Here is a 24,670-nt window from a genome sequence, read left to right as displayed (position 1 = left end):
AGAGAGAGAGAGAGAGAGAGAGAGCGAGAGAGAGCGAGAGAGGGAGGGATCTGATCTCATATCAGCTGGACTGAGAAGTGAATATATAGTCCCAAAATGTCACCTCTCACACTCACACGCGGGATGAGGATAGAAATAACAAGTGCATGAGCACTGGGGCGTCAAAAAGGCTAGAAAGAAATCATGTGCTACTTTAGTTCTCAGGTTTGCATGTAAACACGCTTGTTTTAAACATCATTCTGTATCAGAGCTATCAGATTTCAGATATGAGTGACAATGTTGTGCCTGCACAGACTCATTCACAACCTATCGTAAAAGCGGAACTAGAGGACTCACGTAATTGGGCTCGCTTCGGCAACACATAGTATACTAAAATTGGATCGATACAGAGTAGATTAGCATGGCCCTTCAATGAGCGAACACACAAATCCGTGAAGCGCTCCATATTTTAAAATATAATTGCAAGGATGAGAATGGGACATACAATTCCAAATAATACATTGAAACGAATAGGTAAACATGAAACAGGAAATTGCGATCACTGCGTAGAGAAATCAGAAACCGTAGATCATGTTCTATTTCAGTGACTGCGGTATGGTAGGGAACGGGAGAGATTGTTAATATAATTAAGGAGGTATGGATTGGTAGAGTTAGATATAAGAATATTGTTGACAACAAATTCAGGTAATGTAGTGTTTAATTGTGTTTTCCGTTTCTTAAGGGAAATAGGATTGTTCGCTAGATAGACTTGCATAATCTGTGGTCCACACTCCTGTCCAGTTGGTAGCGGTAATGCACCTGAAACGTTGGTTGACAACGGTCATATAAAAATTCAAGAAGAAGCTTCACGTGATTTTCAGTCGGATATTTTTCCGACTGTTGTAAACTGGAACGGATCATCTGTGTTGCTGATGGTTGCTATGTATTCCGTAGGAACAGAGAGTTTAATCAAACAGGCAAGGTAAGACCCCGGACTAGTAGCTAGCCATGTTCACAATGCAGTGAGGATAGGACAATCCTCAGCATACTTTTGGCCGTCGTCCTTCGCTTCCTGTCTACTTGTTTTGGCGTAAACATTTGTCCAGTGCATTACGAAAAACCGAGTTACACTCGCTTGTTTTGAGAGTCTGGGTTGAGGGCAGACAAACGAAACAACGGACTGGCTGTCTAGAACAGTCCGTTACTATCACAATGAAGGTGTCAGTATATCTTGCATTACATTACTAATCGAAGGTTAAGAATAATCACAGAATGTGAATTTGATCATTGCAATGTTTTAACGAGCACATTATGTACTCTCTCCCCCCGAATAACATTTGTCTTTGTTCCTGACTATTTTTACTACATATCCACAGTTGTTATGGAGGGCTTGGAGCTATGGAAGTAACAGTTGTGCTCTTGTTGTTGCCAGGGATATTGGAGAGGTGGAGCTCCAGAAGTTCTACAGCAGAATCACCAAGCAGCTGACTGCTAGAGAACACAGTCATGATGTCATTGACTCTCTCCAGAGACTACACCTAATATTGGCGTCCACCAAGTACACCAGGAGGTACACTAAACCCTAGCACCAGGAGGTACACTAAACCTTAGCACCAGGAGGTATACTAAACCCTAGCACAAGGAGGTACACTAAACCCTAGCACCAGGAGGTACACTAAACCCTAGCACCAGGAGGTACACTAAACCCTAGCACCAGGAGGTACACTAAACCCTAGCACCAGGAGGTACACTAAACCCTTGCACCAGGAGGTACACTAAACCCTTGCACCAGGAGGTACACTAAACCCTAGCACCAGGAATTATACCCACATTTAAGACTATTTGCCAACCTGTCTGTGTGTCGATCTATCTGCTTTTCTATCTAGTACAGAAGAGGGTAAAGACCATTTTCGAATGTTCAGGTGTTCAGCGAGAACAAAAGCATTCACCACACACTGCTGTACCTATGATTGCAAGTGTCTAGTCTGGTGTTATGATGGTAACATGTTGTCATGGTCAAGAATGGTCTCAATAAGGTATTGTCATGGTAATATGGTAACTTGTTTGTTTTCCTGAGGTTGCCAGTGGAGCTGCATCGTCGTCTACTGTCCCTGTGTGTGTCTTCTTCTGTGGAACAGATGACGGTGTTGACCTCAGCTGTGCTTAGAGAAGCACTGCCCCCCTCTGGCCCGGGGCAGATCTACACCCTACAGGACTACTGCCCTTTAAACAGCCATACCGCTGCCCTTGTGCTGTCACAGGTAGAAACACACACACACACACACACACACACACACACACACACACACACCCCAAATAAACTGAAACACACTCTCTCTTTTAGGCAGGGTGTAAAGAAGACCTGTCAGCCCTCTCCTCACTCCTCCTTCGAAGTCTAGAGGGACGAGCTGCAGAAAGCCCTTCCCCCACCCAGACCCTGGGGCTTACACACTGTCTTCCCATTGTGAACACAGTCATCACCTACAGCCCTGACAGTCTTACTGAGGGTAGCGGACACACTCCATGTTGTCAGGAATTTTTTCATTCAGAACCTATAAACCTAACCTTTACGCTAAACATAGCCTTTGCCTAACCTTACCTAACTGCTTTCTAAACCATCCCCTGATTGTTTTCTTTGTTATTGTAGATCATGTGATCTTTCTTAGTAAGAAGCTTGTTGAATGGCTGCGCTACGCTAGCCTCCAACAGGGAATGTCTTCATCTGGAGGGTTTTTTGCAAGCCCACGAATACGTCAGGTGACCATGAATCAACCAACCATATCAGTGCAAATCCGTGATAAAATATCCACATTTTCTTAATCTTTGGTAAATGTGTGTGTGGTTGTGAGTAGCCAGGAACAGTGGCAGAGCTGGATGGGTGTGTTTGTGGCGATTTCTTCACCGTGTTATGTGTGAGTCCATCCTTCTCAGAAGACCAATGGATGAACCTCTACAGCTTCTCTCTGCTACGCCATTGGCTGATTACATACCATAATGGAACTGACGGCAACACCAGCACAGACACTGGTAACGTAGATTTAAATGTGACGTCTCCTCTGTGCTTCATGAAGATGTGATTGTTACTGGGGCTTGGGCAGCAAAAAGCCCCAGGTTAGTTCTTCAACGTACTACTTATCATTTTTTAGAAAGCTAGTCCTCCTACACCGTTTAAGCTGGAAACATCATTCAAACTTCAAAACATGTAGACTGTTCTGGATTAAGTGGCTTGTATACAATATACTTTTTAAAAAAAAGAAACTTTTTTTATTAAACTTTTAACTCCATTGACTTAAATGGGAATTCTTTGGAATTCTGAAGGTTCCATTGTTAACACTAATGACTTTTTAAAAAGCCACAGTTGTCGCAAACAACCTACCTTAACACCTTTCTATACTACTTAGCGAAAAATGTAAAAGATCCTGGGTGTCCTAAAATTCTTGCCTATTGTAATCTGATTTTTTTTTTAAATGTATATAAATCAGAACAAAACTTAGTGATTTAACCTGTTAGTTGAGGTGCAAAAAAGTAAATGTCTGCCTAAAATAATGTACCCAAATCTAAATGCTTGTAGCTCATGACCTGAATATAGTAGAAACATGTACCATTTGAAAGGAAACACTCTGTAGTTTGTAGGAATTATAAATTAATGCAGGAAAGTATAACACAATTGATTTGGCAGAAGATAAAACAAACCAAAAAAGTCCATTGGGGAAGGATTAGGAATCTGGAGGAATTTTCCACTTGATCCACTCGATGTCATCAGGATCTGGGTGAAGTTTCAGGCCGTTTCATATAAAATTCAGTGATCTACTTACTCATTTGTAAAGCAAGCCCAAAGTGTCCTTTACAGATTGGCCACTTTGTGCCAAATTGGACACTTTGGACACATTATGAATTTAAGTTCATACCTACACAGAACATACAACAGTGTAAAGGTGATTAATATAAGGGTTACACACTCCCAGGAATGTTATACATGATGGAAAATGAGCTTCCCTTCATAAAGGTACTAACAGGAGGCGCCACAAGGAGGTGGTAATCTGTCTTAATGTACTCACCAAAAGACTTGACTCCCAGTCCATGATTTCTATCAAAAATCTAGTCCAAATTGGTCTCCAATGTTGCTTTTCCACTTAGGCGTAGCCATTTGAATGAAGAGTATAGTTTCGTGAGCAGCGACAGCTATGCGTCTTTGGTTGAAGATTTAGTTGGGGTGGTGCGCACTGTTGGTGTGTCCTGTGTGTGCATCTAACAGTGATCGTTCAACAATTGCTGTAAAGTGTGGCTTGTGTGCTCTCAACCTAGTTTGTTTCAAATCCATTGATCGTCATTTGAGGAAGATACATGGTAACAAAGACATGCGCTTGTGCGTAATCAGTGCCAGACTGGGTGTCTTTGCTGACGTGGTGCGAAGCATATAGGCAACGCAGAAGGATAAACTGTCTGGTTACAGGCTAGAGACTCTATTCTTTTCAGAAATACCAATTACTGCTGTCTTAAACCTAGTAAGGGTTTTGAATATCATGAATAGTTTTGCTCCGAGTTGAACATTTATAGTTTTCTATTATAAATACTGATTTTATCAAACAAAACGAGGCTTGGCTTTATCTCTGGGACCATCAAGATAAGAAATCAGAATAAGGCTCATTGTAAGTACAACATTTACAGTCAGACCCGAAACAAGCAACCCTGGTGCCTTACACAATGTGTTGTGTGGATGTTGACGGTACTCAAACACTTGCATATGACTTAGTCGCCATAGTAGCTACTTTAAACCCTTCCAGGTCTCAATCCGCGGATGCCGCACTGTGCTCGTTTGCATAAAAATTTATGAAAACTTAATCGCTGTAATTGTCCGGTTTCAATGCGTATTGTATGTAGCCACCTTCGTTAAGCGTTCCGTGTATTGTTTGGGTTGCTATGGGGACCACAGCCTGCAGGAGGAAAACTTGTCACCAGACAACAACATTGACCATCCATCTTAGAAAGGCTAATGTGTAAAGACTGTAGGGATCACAAAGGTGTACATTGCTATATATGATGTATTGAACCGTAATACATCGTTTGTATTATAAATATGATATATAAAAAAAAAATCTGTCAACATAGTATGAGGATGTTTTGAGGTTTTTGGGGAAAAGTTTGTAAAAACTCAGATTTTATAAATAATAGAAGTCCAAACTGCACTACAGATCTCGTGCTGCTGGTGGCCGTTTGGTGTCATTACACAACTGAAATTATTTATTTTTTTCTAATTTCTTTTATAATGTTTTATTACTAGGTAGAAGAACCCAATTTTTGGGGGTGCCTATATTTTTGACCTTCTATTATTTATTTTGTTCATTAGTTTCAACCCAATGCAATGTAATATGACAGTAAAGGCATGGAACTATCAGGGAATACCAATGAGACAAAACTTCGTAATGCTTTAAATCAAATTTTATCATGCTGGCAGGAATCTTTTTTTGCCTTTCCAACTGATGAGTTTTCTAAATGGGGACCCAGAAGTCTGTTTTTATGTGTTATTATTGTAGCTGAGGGTGGTGTAAATACCAAGATATGCAATACTCCATGGTATCTGTTACAGAAATGAATCTAGGACCCAAAATGTCCAAGTAGTGAAATCCGTCCGAAATCCCCTTCGGACCATGAATGGTTAAAAGCATATTATTGTTCAAAGTTTGCCGTACAAAAGACCCGTACAAAAGAAACTTAGTTTGAAAGCGTAAAAGCAAGCCCCAGTAACTTCAGTTGTAAAGTTCAAAGCTAGTTATTATTAAAATACTAATGATCTGTCCTCTCTTCTTTCCTGCCAGCTACAGACAACAGACTGATCAGTCTCTCCCTCTCTCATGGTACTGAGCTGTCTTCTACTGATCAATCTCTTTACCTAATCAATAACTATCTTCTATACACAGGGTCTCTGGATGATGCTTAACTTTGTCTATAATGGTTACAGAAGACTTACAGAAAAAAATGAATATAATAGATTTATTGATTAAAAACAAGTGAATAAATAGCTAGCTGTTTATTTCTTTACCCCAGTCCCTAAATATGGGAATGGAGCTTGAACAGAGCTACTAGTGAATTACTGTTCAATCTGGAAATATGAAACAAATTTTACCATGGAATGTTAACTGTGTGCAGAGGAAGAATTTGCTTATTCCTTCAACATCTTCCTGGTTAGCAAGCTGGTTGTTTTTCTAGCTAGTGTTTGCCAATGTACTTTTTACACTTATTTTGCTAGCCCATTAACATTAGCAGCATTAGCAACACTGGGATTACTATATGTAATGGATGAACAGTATTAGTTGACTGTTTTGAATGGAGACCTTTATCTAGTCAACCCAAAGGTCACCTCGCATCTTACCTTAAGCCCTGACCTCTAAGCTCTGACCTCTCCCTCACCCCAGAGGACAGGTCTGAGGTGGACGGGTCGGTGGTTTCCATGGTTTCAGCCACGTCCTCTTCAAGCAGAGTACTTCCTCCTAAAGAACGTCTGAGAGAGAAGAGCCTTGAGTACTGTCAGCGGCTTGTAGAGCAGAGTGATCGTAGTAAGTGACCAAACATCCTACGACCTGGAAACTCCACCATACTAGGGATGTTAATTATTACGCCAATAACAAGTATTAACTAGTATTAATTGAGAACGAGATGTAAATAAGGAAACACCATGAATAATCTACAGCGGTATAATCCAATAAAAGATTAAGCAAGCAACAATAAACGTGGCTTGTGTTCACTTTGATTTAAAAAATGATAATGTTCACTGCAAATACTGTGTTGAAATAACACAACGACTACCCCAATGATGGGTTACTTGACCAACAATCTTCTCAAAGGACCATGCATGATATCGATGTTGGCTGGAAATAATAATCAATGAATAAATAATAATATGATCCTAATAAATAGGCCGTCCAAGCGGGTGTTTTCAGCTGCTGCACTAAACTTACCCCCCCATGCGCTCTCGACTTACCCCTGAGCATTTTAGAAGAGAAAAAAACAGTAGGCTTGTTTGGAAAACAGATCAGCTTGCCGTAATTTAGTAATCTAAAGAGGCCAAAGACACTTCATTTTAAATAGTTTTTTTAATAACTGAAAAAGTCTTGTTTTTGTGTATCGTTTCTTTATATTTGACATGGTTGTATAAACAATTCATGGTATATCCACAGAGGGTGATGTCGGCCTCATTTAAATATAGTAGGCATACTCATCCCAAAATGGTGAGGCCCATTGATATATATATTTATTTTTAAATACAGACCTAGGTTTAAAATTACATTTTTCATTGATCTTTTAACTATTTTTGTTTTAAAATATATTGTTTCCATTTCTAATCCAGCAAGCAGGTTTATGACCGTTGTGCTTGTTTTCATATTATTTGGTCTGCATAGTGTCAAATATGTCCATGTGTCAAATATGTCCATAATTTAAATAAGATTAATTAATTGATTATTTACATTGTCGTCTGTCGATTAAGGAAATTTGGTAATCAGACCCCACCGCGGACCCCCTATCCCTGACCTCCTCCAACCTACAATCAGACCCCACCGCGGACCCCCTATCCCTGACCTCCACCAACCTACAATCAGACCCCACCGCGGACCCCCTATCCCTGACCTCCTCCAACCTACAATCAGACCCCACCGCGGACCCCCTATCCCTGACCTCCTCCAACCTACAATCAGACCCCACCGCGGACCCCCTATCCCTGACCTCCTCCAACCTACAATCAGACCCCACCGCGGACCCCCTAAACCCTGACCTCCTCCAACCTGCATCCTAGACTGTGAGCCCTAGTTTCCACCCACCTCCACTAACCTTTACTCCATACCTTCTAACATCCACACACATCTAAGTGTACATTTTGTTTTCTGTTTCTCAGAGGCGCTGAAGAGAGCTGACACAGAGCTGCAGAAAGCGGTGAGCTACAAGACACACAACCTTGTTATTGCTGATCGCTACTGTATTGATTATGATGTACTTACTACTATCTGGTTGTGTTGTCCCAACTAGCTATGTAAAAATATATTCACTAACTGTAAGTCCCTCTGAATGAGAGCATTTGCTAAATGACTAAAATGTGAACACTAATAACTCTAACAAACAAACAACATAGCGTTAATGCTGAAATAACCCTGTGATGTGTGTGTATATCAGTGTCTGGTGGAGGCAGTGTGTATCCTGGACAGTGTGTGTCTGGGAGATCCGGGCTTCGTGTACCGAGCTTTCCCATGTGTGAAGGCACTTTTTGGTCGTCTGAGCTCTGACCTCTCCTACAGCAGAGTCCTGCTTCCCATCGCTCAGTTTTACCTCAACCATGGTGAGCGAGCAATACTACACCATCAAGCTGCTGCAAAAGTAGCACTGTTAGGAAGAGTTGGGGACTGTTTGATACAGAGAGATTAAGGCACCTAAACAAATGTATTTTAATTTCTGTGTGTGAGTAGGAGAGACTGCAGCCGTGGACAGTGAGTGTGTGTGGAGATGTGTCTGGGGTGTTCTTCCAGCAGAATGTTTCAACCAGCCCTTTTTGGCCCATGAGATGCTGACCTTCATCAGAGCCAATCAGCTGCTGCTAAAGACGTCTGTACCGCTCTACAGCCGTTACTTTCCTAACCTTCTTAAGGTAACATGCTTTGTTTTTGTTCCTATTGCCTGGTATCTGTTAGTTCCAAGCAGTGCACAGTCCTAGCCTAGTGTCTGACCATGTCTTGGTTTCTAGTTTCTAGCGTGGGACAGTCCTAGTCTGGTATCTGACTATTTGGATGTGCTGCCCTCTCTGGTGACAACTGGTACTGCTTTGGAGCTGCTGCATTCCCTCCTGGACCTGCCCTGTCTGACTGCTGCCCTCACCCTGCAGCTCAGGTACGTGTCTGACTGCTGCCCCTAACAGCCCAGGTGCCTGTCTGACTGCTGCCCCTAACAGCCCAGGTGCCTGTCTGACTGCTGCCCCTAACAGCCCAGGTGCCTGTCTGACTGCTGCCCCTAACAGCCCAGGTGCCTGTCTGACTGCTGCCCCTAACAGCCCAGGTGCCTGTCTGACTGCTGCCCCTAACAGCCCAGGTGCCTGTCTGACTGCTGCCCCTAACAGCCCAGGTGCCTGTCTGACTGCTGCCCCTAACAGCCCAGGTGCCTGTCTGACTGCTGCCCCTAACAGCCCAGGTGCCTGTCTGACTGCTGCCCCTAACAGCCCAGGTGCCTGTCTGACTGCTGCCCCTAACAGCCCAGGTGCCTGTCTGACTGCTGCCCCTAACAGCCCAGGTGCCTGTCTGACTGCTGCCCCTAACAGCCCAGGTGCCTGTCTGACTGCTGCCCCTAACAGCCCAGGTGCCTGTCTGACTGCTGCCCCTAACAGCCCAGGTGCCTGTCTGACTGCTGCCCCTAACAGCCCAGGTGCCTGTCTGACTGCTGCCCCTAACAGCCCAGGTGCCTGTCTGACTGCTGCCCCTAACAGCCCAGGTGCCTGTCTGACTGCTGCCCCTAACAGCCCAGGTGCCTGTCTGACTGCTGCCCCTAACAGCCCAGGTGCCTGTCTGACTGCTGCCCCTAACAGCCCAGGTGCCTGTCTGACTGCTGCCCCTAACAGCCCAGGTGCCTGTCTGACTGCTGCCCCTAACAGCCCAGGTGCCTGTCTGACTGTTTCTTAATAGCAAAGCACTTACATGATCATAAGATGCACGTAAGTGCCTCGTTATTTTATCAGTGCGTTTCCCAAAAGCATAATCAAGTGGCACGTAACATGGTTCGTTAAACAAGTGCTCCAGACCACTCGTTATTCCATCATAACAGACACTTTAGTGTTTTTGTGAAATAGTGCCTCCCTCCACATGCAAGGAGTGATTGCAAACTGTTAATTGAAAGCAATAGAAAAATTATGTGAATGCAATTGTCAACTGAGAATGAAGATAAACACGTAAAACAAGAAATGCACTAATTAAGAAGTCTGAAACCTCCCGATGTAGGCTACTGTATTTGATGGAGAGGTGCTGGTGCCTCTACCTCGTCAAGAAGAAGATTTCTTCAGCTTTGAATGCTTGTTTTCTCTTGCGTTCCATTTTTATTCAAAACAATTAAAATAGATTTTTCCAACTGTCCTTTATATATTCCCAGTTAAACAATCATGTGTTGATTGCTATGTGACTTAAGTATAGTCTATATAGCTAGCCAAGGAACTGATAATTTGGTGTCACGTGATTGATTTCCAGAGATATGCTTTTGATTGGCTGAAATCCACTCCATTGGTTGAATACAACAGTTTCGTCCAACCAAAATTTCACTACTACTTTGAGTTTTGAATTTTCCTATTGTTGCTGAAATACAGTTGTGCTCATAAGTTTGCATACCCTGGCAGAAATTGTGAAATGATGGCATTGATTTTGAAAATATGACTGCTCATGCAACAAAACTGTCTTTTATTTAAGGATAGTGATCATATGAAGCCATTTATTATCACATAGTTGTTTGGCTCCTTTTTAAATCATAATGATAACAGAAATCACCCAAATGGCCCTGATCAAAAGTTTACATACCCTTGAATGTTTGACAGAATGTTACAGACACACATGGTGACACACAGGTGAAAATGGCATTTAAAGGTGAAATTCCCACACCTGTGGCTTTTTACATTGCAATTAGTGTCTTTCTATAAATAGTCAATGAGTTTGTTAGCTCTTACATGGATGACCTGAGCAGGCTGGATACTGAGCCATGAGGAGCAGAAGAGAACTGTCATGAGACCTGCATAACAAGAAAATTGAACTTTATAAAGATGGAAAGTTATATAAAAAGATATCCAAAGCCTTGCAAATGCCAGTTAGTGGTGTTCAATCAAGTATTAAGAAGTGGAAAATCCGGGGATCTCTTGATACCAAGCCAAGGTCAGGTAGACCAAGAAGGATTTCAGGCAAAACTGCAAGAATTGTTCGGGATACAAAGGAAAACCCACCTCAGGAGAAATGCAGGCTGCTCTGAAAAAACACGGTGTGGTTGTTTCAAGGAGCACAATAAGACGATACTTGAACAAAAATGAGCTGCATGGCTGAGTTGCCAGAAAGAAGTCTTTACTGTGCCAATGCCACAAAAAAGCCTACTTACAATATGCCCAAGAACACCTTGACATGCCTCACAGCACAACTTTAGTAGTAGAATACAGCGCCTGCGATATTATGTTTCTGATAAGTAATCAAGCTATATCGAAATGCAAGGAATAGACTATTTTTCAAAACGTATGCATGGCTAATTCCATTCCAAACCACAAAATTGGCCTGATTCCATTCCAAACATCCATAACGTGGCACAACCGTCGTAAATGCCACGTTACCGGGAGACCGGGCCCAGGCCATCTATCATATCAGCTACAGCCATATTTACACCCTCTTTGATTGAACTATATAGATTATTTTTATTTGTAAACGGTAGAATGTTGTTGGTAAGTGGTTTTGTCTTAAGAGCTGTAATATATGTTTCTCGACTATCAGGAGCCCATCTGTATGTATGGTTTAGTTCATAGGTCAACCCTCTCCTGGGCCCCCCAGCCATTTCACAGTTTAGTTTTAGCCCTGAAATAGCTCACCTCATTCAACAGGTTAGGGCTTGTTGATTAGTTAATAAGTTGATTCCGGTTTGCTAGCTCTGGGATGCATCTAGTAGACTGGGAGGTCCCCTGGAGAGGGTTGAAGACCTGTGGTTTAGTTTATAGACCACTTACAGGGATCATTTAGTGTGGTTTAGTTTGTGGTTGTCCAATCATTTTTAGAAATATATTATGATTGATTATGATCAGAAAGGAGTTTGTTTCCTGACAGTGAATGCCTTGAAAGTGGAGGGGTCCATGTCATTGATTGCATAGTCAACTACACTAGACCCCAGGGACTGTGGAGTCTAAAAATATGAGTCACCTTTGATCCTCCCATTAAGAAAGTACAGATTTGAGGCTTGACAGAGATTCACTAGCTACCTACCATTTTTATTTGTGACAGAGTCAAGATTATTTCTGTTTTCGGGGTGGTCTGATGCATAAAGGGGTCTGACCAAACACATGATTATTGCCATGCTGGTCTATGGTTTCTGATTCAGAACCCATTCTTGCATTTAAATCTCTGCATAACACATTTCCTTTCTTTTGAAAACTGCCTATTTCTCTTTTTCTGTCTGTCTTTCTGTCTGTGTCCTGGTTTCAATTCACTTTGGATTGACATGATGCTCATGTGTACATATTGCCAAAGTAAAATCACAATGCTTCAACATAATATTAACAATTATATTTGTTTTGTGTCTGTCTCTCTCAGGTCTGCATGCTTCCCTGTGTCTGAGCCAGGGGGGCGTGGTCTGACATCGCTGGAAGCATTCCGAAGCCCCGCCTATCGAGGCCTTTTTCTATTCCTACTGCGGCGAGAGGCGGGGTCTGGTAATACTCCAGAGATCTGTAGATAATGTCCTTATGTCTCTCTATCAGTGTGAAACAAGTAGGATAGCCTACAAAATCTTGAAATGGGGTCAGCATTTTTGGAAATAGTTTGTCCAAATGTTAAAAAGCTTCAACAATCTTGAAAAGTATTAGAAGTATACCTTTTTTTAAGACATGACCTATGAAGAAAGTTAATGCTTGTTTAGTAATCTTCACTTTGACCTTTCATACTAGGTATGTATCTTAATATTTCATCAAAGATAACTTGTCACAAGCCAGTTTAATAGTGGGCTTCTGGAAATACTGACTAAACCAACCCAACTATGAAGTACTAATACTACTAGTAATAATACTGAATAAACCAACCCAACTATACAGTACCTCATAATCCTACTAGTAATAATACTGATTATACCAACCCAACCCTGGGCTACTACTAGTAATAATAATGATACAGATATTCTCCCTAGGTGATACCATTGACAGACTGAGTGTGCTCCATGACCTCCTGATGGAGGCTGCTGATTGGCCCAGAGTTGTCCAATCAGCTCAAAGCGTTCCAGTGCTGCTGCATGTCTACTTCAACACTATCACTACGGTAACACACACACACGCACACTTTTGCTCACATAATGTCAAATACACAAAAGAGATGGAATAGATAAATCACCTACTTGTTGATGAATACTCTGATGACCCAAAACATTATGACCACCTGCCTAAAATGCTGTTGATCGTCCACGTGCCGCCAAAACAGCGCCGGTTTGCTGAGGCATGAATTCTACTCTGTCGTTGATGGTTGACTTTTAGTAAATATTTCAAACAATGGATATGTTAGACATTTCTTTACTTCTACCACTCAGTAAAATAAAACACATTTCTAACTGTCACCAGCCTTTATTCTTGCTGCATTGAATTACAGGTCACACTTTATCTAGCGGTTAGCTGACGTTTGCTAGCCAGCTACAGAAACATCAACCAGTGTTCACAGCTGCTTGAATTGGAGTCAGAGAAGCTGGCAGGGCTATGTATGTAGTGTTCCTTAGCTGGAAAGGTGACAGTGTTCATGTCTAATGTCTGAATGGCCCTCAATGCATGTAGCTAACATGAGGTTAAGTCAGTCAGTTTGCTTTATGTTTGTGTGGTTCACACACAATAGCTGAATTTGCAGAGCTACAGTAGCAAGCAAACTGATGGTGCAAACTAAAACAGTATTACAGCACTACTTTTGGTGTCCCCCTCAAGAATTGCTCTTTAAAAAATGTAATGTAATTGTCCCCTCCAAAGTTGGATTTTCAGATTTTTGCCCCTGGATTCATTACATAAAGTGAAATATTTCAAGCCTTTTTGTTTTATTCTTGATGGTATTGGCATACAGCTCATGGAAATCAAAAATCCAGTAAAAAAATTTATAATACAGAAATGTCAACCTGAGAAGATCTCTAATCAGCTAAGTAACTCAAAGCAAAGGTTTCCTAAGTATGTTAATTTATGCACTCAATACTTGGTCGGGGCTCCTTTTGCATGAATTACTGCATCAATGCGGCGTGGCATGGAGGCAATCAGCTTGTAGCACTTCTGAGGTCTTCTGGAAGCACAGGTGGCTTTGATAGTGGCCTTCAGCTCGTCTGTGTTGTTGGGTCTGGTGTATCTCATTTTCCTCTTGACAATACCCCGAAGATTTTCTGTGGGGTTCAAGTCAGGCGAGTTAGCTGGCCAGTCAAGCACAGTAATAACATGGGCAGCAAACCAGTTACTAGTCGTTTTGGCACTGTGGGCAGGTGCCAAGTCCTGCTGGAAAAGGAAATCAGCATCTCCATAAAGCTTGTCAGCAGATGGAAGCATGAAGTGCTGTAAAATCTCCTGGTAGACGGTTGCATTGACTCTGGACTTGATAAAACACAGTGGACCGACATGGTCCCCAAATCATCACTGACTGTGGAAACTTCACACTGGACTTCAAGCAACTTGGATTCTGTGCCTCTCCACTCTTCCTCCAGACTCTGGGTCCTTAATTTCCAAATGAAATGTAAAATGTACTTTAATTTAAAGATGAAACGGTCCCGTTCTTTTTCTCTCTTGCCCCGTTAAGATGCTTCTGACTTGTCTCAAATGTGACACTTGTCTCTGGTTCAGGAGTGACTCGACACAAGGAATGTGACACTTGTCTCTGGTTCAGGAGTGGCTCGACACTAGGAATGTGACACTTGTCTCTGGTTCAGGAGTGGCTCGACACTAGGAATGTGACACTTGTCTCTGGTTCAGGAGTGGCTCGACACTAGGAATGTGACACTTGTAGCTGTGCCATTTCTGTATTGTACATTTTTTTTATTCAAATATTTTGAGGTTTCAATCTTGACGATTATAGCTTACAGTGCATGGAAATAAAAAATCCAGTACAAAAAAGGCTTGAAATGTTTCACTTTGTTTGTAATGAATCTAGAATATATGAATCAATCAATCAAATTTATTTATAAAGCCCTTTTTACAACAGCAGTTGTCACAAAGTGCTTTATGAAGGTGTCACTTATTTCCGTAAATAAAATCTACTTTTCCATGATATTCAAAGTGTTTTTGATGCACCCGTATCAGGCGATATATGTCCCCTTCAGATAGTTTCAAAATAATTTATTGATTCACTCTACTGGAAGGGGCAACAATGCAAGTGTCTTTAGAAGTGTCAGTTCCATTCAACAATAAATAGGTAGGGAAGGTATGTTCAGAATGTTGTCAGAATGGCTTTGACAAGGACAATAAGGTCAAAAATTGATGATGTTGGGGCCTCAACCAGTCTCTGCCTAAGGCCCCCGTTGTAATACATATTTATACAGCTCTTAAAAAATTTGATAAGTAAAGTTTTGAGTGAAGAACAGAAGCATTCAATTTGCAGTGGTCTCTTAATTTTTGTCTGTGTGTGCGTCTGTGTATATATATATGTGCTGGTCATATAATAAGAATATCATCAAAAAGTTGATTTATTTCAGTAATTCCATTCAAAAAGTGAAACTTGTATAATAAATTCATTCCACACAGCCTGATATATTTTGAGTGTTTATTTCTTCACATTTTGATGATTATATCTGACAACTAATGAATTTAGATTAATGAAAATTTGAATATTGTGAAAAGATTCAATATTGAAGACACTTGGTGCCACACTCTAATCAGCTAATTAACTTAAAACACCTGCAAAGGCCTTTAAATGGTCTCTCAGTCTAGTTCTGTCAGCTACATGGAGAAGACTGCTGACTTGACAGCTGTCCAAAAGACGACCATTGACACCTTGCATAAGGAGGGCAAGACACAAAAGGTCATTACTAAAAGAGGCTGGCTGTTCACAGAGCTCTGTGTCCCAGCACATTAATAGAGAGGCGAAGGGAAAGAAGAGATGTGGTAGAAAAAAGTGTACAAGCAATAGGGATAACCGCACCCTGGAGAGGATTGTGAAACAAAACCGTTTCAAAAAGAGTGGACTGCAGCTGGAGTCAGTGCTTCAAGAACCACCACGCACAGACGTATGCAAGACATGGGTTTCAGCTGTTGCATTCCTTGTGTCAAGCCTCTCTTGAACAAGATCGTGTCAGAAGCGTCTCGCCTGGGCTAAAGACAAAAAGGACTGGACTGCTGCTGAGTTATGTTCTCTGATGAAAATACATTTAGCATTTCCTTTGGAAATCAAGGTCCCAGAGTCTGGAGGAAGTGGAGAGGCACATAATCCCTGTTGCTTGAAGTCCAGTGTAAAGTTTCCACAGTCAGTGATGGTTTGGGGAGCCATGTCATCTGCTGGTGTTGGTTCACTGTGTTTTCTGAGGTCCAAGGTCAACGCAGCCATCTACCAGGAAGTTTTAGAGCATTTCATGCTTCCTGCTGCTGACCAACCTTATGGAGATGCAGATTTCATTTTTCAACAGGACTTGCCACCTGCACACAGTGCCAAAGCTACCAGTACCTGGTTTAAGGACCATGGTATCCCTGTTCTTTATTGGCCAGCAAACTCGCCTGACCTTAACCCTATAGAAAATCTATGGCATATTGTGCAGAGGAAGATGCAATATGCCAGACCCAACAACGCAGAAAAGCTGAAGGCTACTATCAGAGCAACCTGGGCTCTCATAACACCTGAGCAGTGCCACAGACTGATCAACTCCATGCCACGCTGCATTGCTGCAGTAATTCAGGCAAAATTAGCCCCAACTAAGTATTGAGTGCTGTACATGCTCATACTTTTCATGTTCATACTTTTCAGTTGGCCAACATTTCTTAAAAATATTTTTTTTTGTATTGGTCTTAAGTGATATTCAAATTTTCTGAGACACTGAATTTGGGATTTTCATTAGTTAATCATCACAATTAAAAGAAATAAACATTTGAAATATATCAGTCTGTGTAATGAATGAATATAATATACAAGTTTCACTTTTTGAATGGAATTACTGACATAAATCAACTTTTTGATGATATTCTAATTATATGACCAGCACCTGTATATGTATATACACTCACCTAAAGGATTATTAGGAACACCTGTTAAATTTCTCATTAATGCAATTATCTAATCAACCAATCACATGGCAGTTGCTTCAATGCATTTAGGGGTGTGGTCCTGGTCAAGACAATCTCCTGAACTCCAAACTGAATGTCAGAATGGGAAAGAAAGGTGATTTAAGCAATTTTGAGAGTGGCATGGTTGTTGGTGCCAGACGGGCCGGTCTGAGTATTTCACAATCTGCTCAGTTACTGGGATTTTCACGCACAACCATTTCTAGGGTTTACAAAGAATGGTATGAAAAGGGAAAAACATCCAGTATGCGGCAGTCCTGTGGGCGAAAATGCCTTGTTGATGCTAGAGGTCCGAGGAGAATGGGCCGACTGATTCAAGCTGATAGAAGAGCAACTTTGACTGAAATAACCACTCGATACAACCAAGGTATGCAGCAAAGCATTTGTGAAGCCACAACACGCACAACCTTGAGGCGGATGGGCTACAACAGCAGAAGACCTCACCGGGTACCACTCATCTCCTCTACAAATAGGAAAAAGAGGCTACAATTTGCACAAGCTCACCAAAATTGGACAGTTGAAGACTGGAAGAATGTTGCCTGGTCTGATGAGTCTGGATTTCTGTTGAGACATTCAGATGGTAGAGTCCGAATTTGGCGTAAACAGAATGAGAACATGGATCCATCATGCCTTGTTACCACTGTGCAGGCTGCTGGTGGTGGTGTAATGGTGTTGGGGATGTTTTCTTGGCACACTTTAGGCCCCTTAGTGCCAATTGGGCATCGTTTAAATGTCACGGCCTACCTGAGCATTGTTTCTGACCATGGCCATCCCTTTATGACCACCATGTACCCATCCTCTGATGGCTACTTCCAGCAGGATAATGCACCATGTCACAAAGCTCAAATCATTTCAAATTGGTTTCTTGAACATGGCAATGATTTCACTGTACTGAAATGGCCCCCACAGTCACCAGATCTCAACCCAATAGAGCATTTTGGGATATGGTGGAACGGGATGTGCATCCCACAAATCTCCATCAACTACAAGATGCTATCCTATCAATATGGACCAACATTTCTAAAGAATGCTTTCAGCACCTTGTTGAATCAATGCCACGTAGAATTAAGGCAGTTCTGAAGGCGAAAGGGGGTCAAACACAGTATTAGCATGGTGTTCCTAATAATCCTTTAGGTGAGTGTATGTGTGTGTGTGCACATACAGTGAGGAGAACAAGTATTTGATACACAGCCGATTTTGCAGGTTTTCCCACTTACAAAGCATGTAGAAGTCTGGTACTCTTCAATTGTGAGTGACAGAATCTAACAGAAAAATCCAGAAAATCACATTGTATGATTTTTAAGTAATTAATTTGCATTTTATTGCATGACATAAGTATTTGATACATCAGAAAAGCAGAACTTAATATTTGGTACAGAAACCTTTGTTTGCAATTACAGAGATCATATATTTCCTGTAGTTCTTGACCAGGTTTGCACACACTGCAGCAGGGATTTTGGCCCACTCCTCCATACAGACCTTCTCCAGATCCTTCAGGTTTCGGGGCTCCCTCCAAAGATTTTCTATTGGGTTCAGGTCTGGAGACTGGCTAGGCCACTCCAGGACCTTGAGATGCTTCTTACGGAGCCACTCCTTAGTTACCCTGACTGTGTGTTCCGGGTCGTTGTCATGCTGGAAGACCCAGCCACGACCCATCTTCGATGCTCTTACTGAGGGAAGGAGGTTGTTGGCCAAGATCTCATGTTACATGGCCCCATCCATCCTCCACTCAATACGGTGTAGTCGTCCTGTCCCCTTTGCAGAAAAGCTTCCCCACAGAATGATGTTTCCACCTCCATGCTTCACGGTTGGGATGGTGTTCTTGGGGTTGTACTCATCCTTCTTCCTCCAAACACGGCGAGTGGAGTTTAGACCAAAAAGCTCTATTTTTGTCTCATCAGACCACATGACCTTCTCCCATTCCTCCTCTGGATCATCCATATGGTCATTGGCGAACTTCAGACTGGCCTTTACATGCGCTGGCTTGAGCAGGGGGACCTTGCGTGCGCTGCAGGATTTTAATCCATGATGGCGTAGTGTGTTACTAATGGTTTTCTTTGAGACTGTGGTCCCAGCTCTCTTCAGGTCATTGACCAGGTCCTGCCGTGTAGTTCTGGGCTGATCCCTCACCTTCCTCATGATCAGTGATGCCCCACAAGGTAAGATCTTGCATGGATCCCCAGACCGAGGGAGATTGACCGTCATCTTGAACTAATTGCGCCAACAGTTGTTGCCTTCTCACCAAGGTGCTTGCCTATTGTCCTGTAGCCCATCCCAGCCTTGTGCAGGTCTACAATTTTATCCCTGATGTCTTTACCCAGCTCTCTGGTCTTGGCCACTGTGGAGAGGTTGGAGTCTGCTTGAGTGTGTGGACTTTATATACAGGTAACGAGTTCAAACAGGTGCAGTTAATACATGTAATGAGTGGATAACAGCAGGGCATCTTAAAGAAAAACTAACAGGTCTGTGAGAGCCAGAATTCGAACTGGTTGGTAGGTGATCAAATACTTATGTCATGCAATAAAATGTAAATTAATTATTTAAAAATCATACAATGTGATATTCTTGATTTTTGTTTTAGATTCCGTCTCTCACAGTTGAAGTGTACTGTGGCCTCCCCCGGGTAGGGCCACAGTGTCGCCGTACCCCCCCGTCTCAGTTCCAAGGTGTTACGCTGCTATATTATTGTGCTGGGGGATATGAGGAATGCACTTCTAACTTTTCTCAGTTTCCTCCAGTTTTAAATTTTAGGAGGAGATGAGGTCCTGGTCCACACCTGCGGATTACCTGGTTTGGGGGGCCTGTTGCTGTCCCTGTCCTTTTCCACCTGGTCATACTTCTCACCTAGTCTAAAATCAAATAGCCTCTGGATTAAGCCCAGAGAAATGTATTAATTATTCCAATTGGACTCTTAATATCTCACCCGGCACAGCCAGAAGAGGACTGGTCACCCCTCTGAGCCTGGGTCCTCTCTAGGTTTCTTCCTAAAATTCGGCCTTCTTAGGGAGTTTTTCCTAGCCACTGAAATTCAACACTACTGTTGTTTGCTCCTTGGGGTTTAATGCCGGGTGTCTCTGTAAAGCACTTTGTGACAACTGCTGTTGTAAAAAGGGCTTTATAAATACATTTGATTGATTGATTGAAAAAAATGTATTCAATATTTTATTCAAATCACACTTGACACTTGTCTCAGAGCAACACCAAGCCATGAACGTCAAGGAAGTCCATAGACAAATTATAGTAAAATCTAATTGTGTTTTTTGTGTGTGTGAAGATATCTGATAAGAGGCTGCTGGCCCAGCTGGTTTTGGTGCTGCTTGAGAGAAGCAGTCTGCTGCTCAACATCCCCAGTTACCCGGAGGAGATACACCGGTTAGTACACTGTACCACGCTGTCTCCAATTACACCATTTTCACCATTTTTTGGTCTTGTGTTCTAGTGGCTCAGGGTATAAAATAAATGAAAAAGCTGCACACTCTAAACTCAAATGCATATAAAAAGAAAATGTCATAAGACCAACGTTTCGACAGTCATGCTCTCTTCATCAGTGTACAGTGGCTCAGGGTGCCTGCATAAACAGCAAATCATAATGTTGAATACAAGAACCATTCTCTATCACTAGAGTCACACTCAAGTAGTGAATTGATGTTTGCTTCAGCTGGAAGCTAGCAAGGAAAGTTTAGCTTTCTAAGCTGAAAGTTAAAAAGGAAAATTCACATACAAATACAGTGAAAGTAATTGATTCCCTGCTGATTTTGTACGTTTGCCCACTGTCAAAGAAATTATCAGTCTATAATTAGGAGAACTCCCTTTAAGAATGTGCTCCTAATCTCAGCTCCTTGCTTATATAAAAGACACCTGGGAGCCAGAAATCTTTTTGATTTCACTCATTAAAATGCAAATCAATTTATAACATTTTTGACATTATTTTGTTGTTATTCTGTCTCTCACTGTTCAAATAAACATACCATTAAAATTATAGACTGATCATTTCTTTGTCAGTGGGCAAATGTAAAAATACACAGGGGATCAAATACTTCTTCCCTCACTGTAAGTATCTTTCTTTCCTAACATTTCTCTCTTTGGCTTGCTCATCCCAGCGTTTTCAGCTATCATTTGCTGAGGCTGTGTAAGCACCACCCCTCACTTGTTGTGGACCAATCCCGGGAGCTTCTGGAGTTTGCTGGAATCACAGCTAATGTCCATAGCAAGGAGGAACTATATACACATGTGGTAAGAACACACAGGAACCAGCCAAACCGGAAGCCTCTTTCTGTTCCGGAGGATCAGGTGCTTTAATTCTGTCTGATTTGAGCGACTTTAAATATACTTAATTTGACAGTATTGTCATGATGGGCAGGAAAAATACATATAGCATTAATGAAAATACATGAAAATGTATTATAAAAATATAATTTTCTGATTCTAACAGCACTGGGCCAGCAGAGAAGGCCTGATGGGCCACCTCTGGACCTGATTTTTGGGCAACATACAGCTAGGTCTGGAAATAATTGGAAACTGACAAGTTTTGATAATTCAACATATTCCAGTTAAATAATGAATATGAGCTTAAAATGCAGTCTCTCAGCTTTGATGTGAGAGTATTCACATCCAAATTGGAGGAATGGTTTAGGAATTACAGCTCTTTAACATGTAGCCTCTTTTTCAAGAGACCAAAAGTAATTGGACAGTTGACTCAAAAGCTATTTCATGGACAGGTGTGGGCTATTCCTTTGTTATACTTCATAAATTAAGCAGGTTAAAGGTCTGGAGTTGATTCCAGGTGTGGCATTCACATTTGGAAGCTGTTGGTGTGAACCCACAACATGCAGTCAAAGGAGCTCTCAATGCAAGTGAAACAGGCCATCCTTACTCTTCAAAAAAGAAAATATATCAGGGAGATAAATCAACAGTATGGTACATTCTGAGATACAAAGAACGCAATGGTGAACTCTGCAACACAAAAAGGCCTGGACGTCCAAGGAAAACAACAGTGGTGGATGATCATAGGACCCTTTCCATGGTAAAGAAAAACCCCTTCACAACATCCAGCCAAGTGAAGAACACTCTCCAGGAGGTAGGCATATCATTATCCAAGTCTACCATAAAGAGAAGACTTCACAAGAGCAAATACAGAGGGTTCAACACAAGGTGCAAACCATTCTTAAGCTTCAAGAATAGAAAGGCCAGATTAGACTTTGGCAAAAAACATCTGAAGAAGCCAGCCCAGATCTGGAACAGCATTCATTGGACACATGATACTAAGATCAACCTGTACCAGTATGATGGGAAGAAAAAAGTATGGAGAAGGCTTGGAACAGCTCATGATCTGAAGCATACCACATCATTTGTAAAACACGGTGGAGGCAGTGTAATGGCATAGGCATGCATGGCTTCCAATGGCACTGGGTCACTAGTGTTTATTGACAATGTGACAGAAGCAGCCAGATTAATACTGAAGCGTATAGGGATATATTCTCTGGTCAGATTCAGCCAAATTCAGTGAAGTTGATTGGATGGCGCTTCCCTTTACATATGGACAATGACCCAAAACATACTTCGAAAACAACCCAGAAGTTTTTTAAGGCAAAGAAGTGGAACATTCCGCAATGGCCAAGTCAATCCCCTGATCTCAACCCAATGGAGCATGCATTTCTCTTAAGGCAGAAAGACCCGCAAACAAACAACAACTGAAGACCGCTGCAGTAAAAGCCTGGCAAAGCATCACAAAGGAGGAAACCCAGCATTTGATGTCCATGTGTTCCAGCAGTCATTGCCTGAGAATATATAATTGTGTTAATTTGTTAATACAATAATTTTTTCAACCTCTGGAAATCAAGCTGAAAGTCTGCACTTAAATTGCATCCCAGTTGTTTCTTTCCAAATCAATGGTGTTGGCGTACGGAGCCCAAATTGTGTCCAAGTATTTCCGGACCTGACTGTACCTTTTACCCAGCAATAATCACTGCTATCTATAAATTAAAAAAATAAAATAAATGACTCATTTAATTCATTTGTTTTTGTCGTTTGTTTATAGTTTTTAAAGTTTATGTACAATAAGCATAACATTTTGTTAGATTGCTAGTGACTGTTTTACCCAAGAAAACGCAAACTGTGATGGAGAAGGGTTAGCCTTTTCGAGGGCATATATAGCAAATGGCATCATCATTAATTTAGGGCGAGTTCTTTGAATAGAGGCGTATTTCCAAGGTAGCAAATGAGCCGGTTCTCCGCCCTATGTGTTGTTGGAGGGCCCAGGGTGTCTACGGGCCCCCCCACACTACAGGTCCCAATGTGACTGCACTGCCTACACTGTCTTTATTTATGCCTCTGACATTCACCATCAAAGCCATTAATTGGGGCGCATTAGCAACTCCACTCCACTCCCTGAGGCAACCAAAAGAGCTTGGCAAGCCGTCCTAACCCTAAATACTGCCTCTGTACCAGTTGGCACAAACATAGCAGGTGAGGGTTGAGGTATGGGTATGTATTTTGCTTGGTTCAAATAAGGTGTAATTGATTGTGTGTGTGTTTGTTTGTTTGTTAGGTGTGGGTGCTAGGTGAGTACCTGTCTGTGTCATCTGACCCTCGGTGTTCCGTGGATCTTGTTACTTCCTGTTTTGAGGCGTTGGAGGCCGTTCTCTTTGAGGTTACTTCCTCTGGATGCCCCTCCCCCAGAGTCGTCACCTCTCTACTAAGCACGCTTGCTAAACTGGCCTCCCGCTCCCACGACCTCATACCCCGGTAAAACTCTCTCACACACACACACACACACACACACACACACACACACTGACTGACTGACTGACACCAAATAACACGCTGTGTGTGTGTGTGTGTGTGTGTGTGTGTGTGTGTGTGTGTGTGTGTGTGTGTGTGTGTGTGTGGATGTGCATGCGCGCGCAGAGTGTCTCTGTTTCTCTCTAAGCTTCGTAGTGGAGCCATCTCCTGGTGTCACAGTGAGGAAGATGTTGTTGCCATAGTGACCAGAGGGGAGGAGTTATGGTCACTACTGAAGCTTCCGAGTGTGGCGTTAAGTGTTCTAACCCCGCCTCTTGTTGTCACCACCCCCAGCTGGCACGGAGATACCAACACAGCTCTGCCACCTCGACTCAGAAGTCTCACTAGCCTTACACACACACCCCTGAAACACAACTGAAACACACATGGTACACAGTTCCATTGACCTTAATAAAGAAATGTATGCTTTCAATAAGACTTTTATTAAGGCATTTTAAGTTTTATCATAATGCAGACATCAGATTGTGTAGAGGGATTTAGTAGAAACAACTGAGTGGTGGAACAGGGACTTGAACCACCACCCCTGCATACGTTATGTATCATAAAGAGAGAAATGTTTTTTAGATGTTTGTTTTTAAATATAAAATATAATCTCTGATAAAAATCTTATTTCCTGAGTGAAGAAAATAGATCTAGTCATTAGAGACAGAACTGACTAAACCTAGATATTATTTTAGAAGGATCTAGATATTGTTACTCTAGAAAGTACTGACAACCACTTATTTATATATATTCTAGACAGGAATGACTGAGACCTCTAGATATACACTGCTCAAAACAATTAAGGGAACACGTAATCACAGTATAAGACCAAATCAGTTAAACTTTAGGGTTATCACTCTGTCCAGTTTGGAAGCGAAAGTGACCTGTTTTGGTGTAAATTAAGGTGACAACAGGTGCACTGGGGAGGCAACAGCA

General features: G+C 41.9%; 1 protein-coding gene and 1 pseudogene across 2 annotated transcripts; both read left to right on the top strand.

Annotated features, from left to right (window-relative positions):
• The first annotated feature begins 158 nt into the window (after window positions 1–158).
• On the top strand, window positions 159–24,164 carry ap5z1 (adaptor related protein complex 5 subunit zeta 1). Of its 2 annotated transcripts, none has more exons than XM_010904418.5 (18): window positions 159–961; window positions 1,412–1,549; window positions 2,057–2,240; window positions 2,324–2,486; window positions 2,627–2,736; window positions 2,832–3,006; window positions 5,796–5,834; window positions 6,393–6,533; window positions 7,868–7,905; window positions 8,143–8,305; window positions 8,433–8,611; window positions 8,708–8,850; window positions 12,273–12,391; window positions 12,862–12,989; window positions 20,226–20,323; window positions 21,052–21,184; window positions 23,499–23,695; window positions 23,858–24,164. In XM_010904418.5, the coding sequence occupies exons 1-18, from the start codon at window positions 912–914 to the stop codon at window positions 24,108–24,110; spliced, it is 2,451 nt and encodes an 816-aa protein (XP_010902720.1). In that variant the 5' UTR covers window positions 159–911; the 3' UTR covers window positions 24,111–24,164. The 2 variants fall into 2 exon arrangements, with proteins under 2 accessions (XP_010902720.1, XP_034151219.1); XM_034295328.1 differs by having other exon boundaries at window positions 164–961; window positions 1,412–1,574.
• Window positions 351–451, top strand: LOC114840443 (annotated as a pseudogene).
• Window positions 24,165–24,670: the final 506 nt, after the last annotated feature.

The sequence above is a fragment of the Esox lucius genome, chromosome 11, assembly GCF_011004845.1.
Source record: "Esox lucius isolate fEsoLuc1 chromosome 11, fEsoLuc1.pri, whole genome shotgun sequence".
Taxonomy (NCBI): domain Eukaryota; kingdom Metazoa; phylum Chordata; class Actinopteri; order Esociformes; family Esocidae; genus Esox; species Esox lucius.
This window is presented reverse-complemented; position numbering and strand designations above follow the sequence as displayed.

Bases quoted from the DNA above. Each gene is read 5' to 3' on its own strand.
- ap5z1 (XM_010904418.5), top strand. From the start codon at position 912: ATGGTTGCTATGTATTCCGTAGGAACAGAGAGTTTAATCAAACAGGCA. The intron at 1,550-2,056 runs GTACACTAAACC...TGTTTTCCTGAG, and splicing joins TCCACCAAGTACACCAGGAG to GTTGCCAGTGGAGCTGCATC. The intron at 5,835-6,392 runs GTACTGAGCTGT...CCCTCACCCCAG, and splicing joins CAGTCTCTCCCTCTCTCATG to AGGACAGGTCTGAGGTGGAC.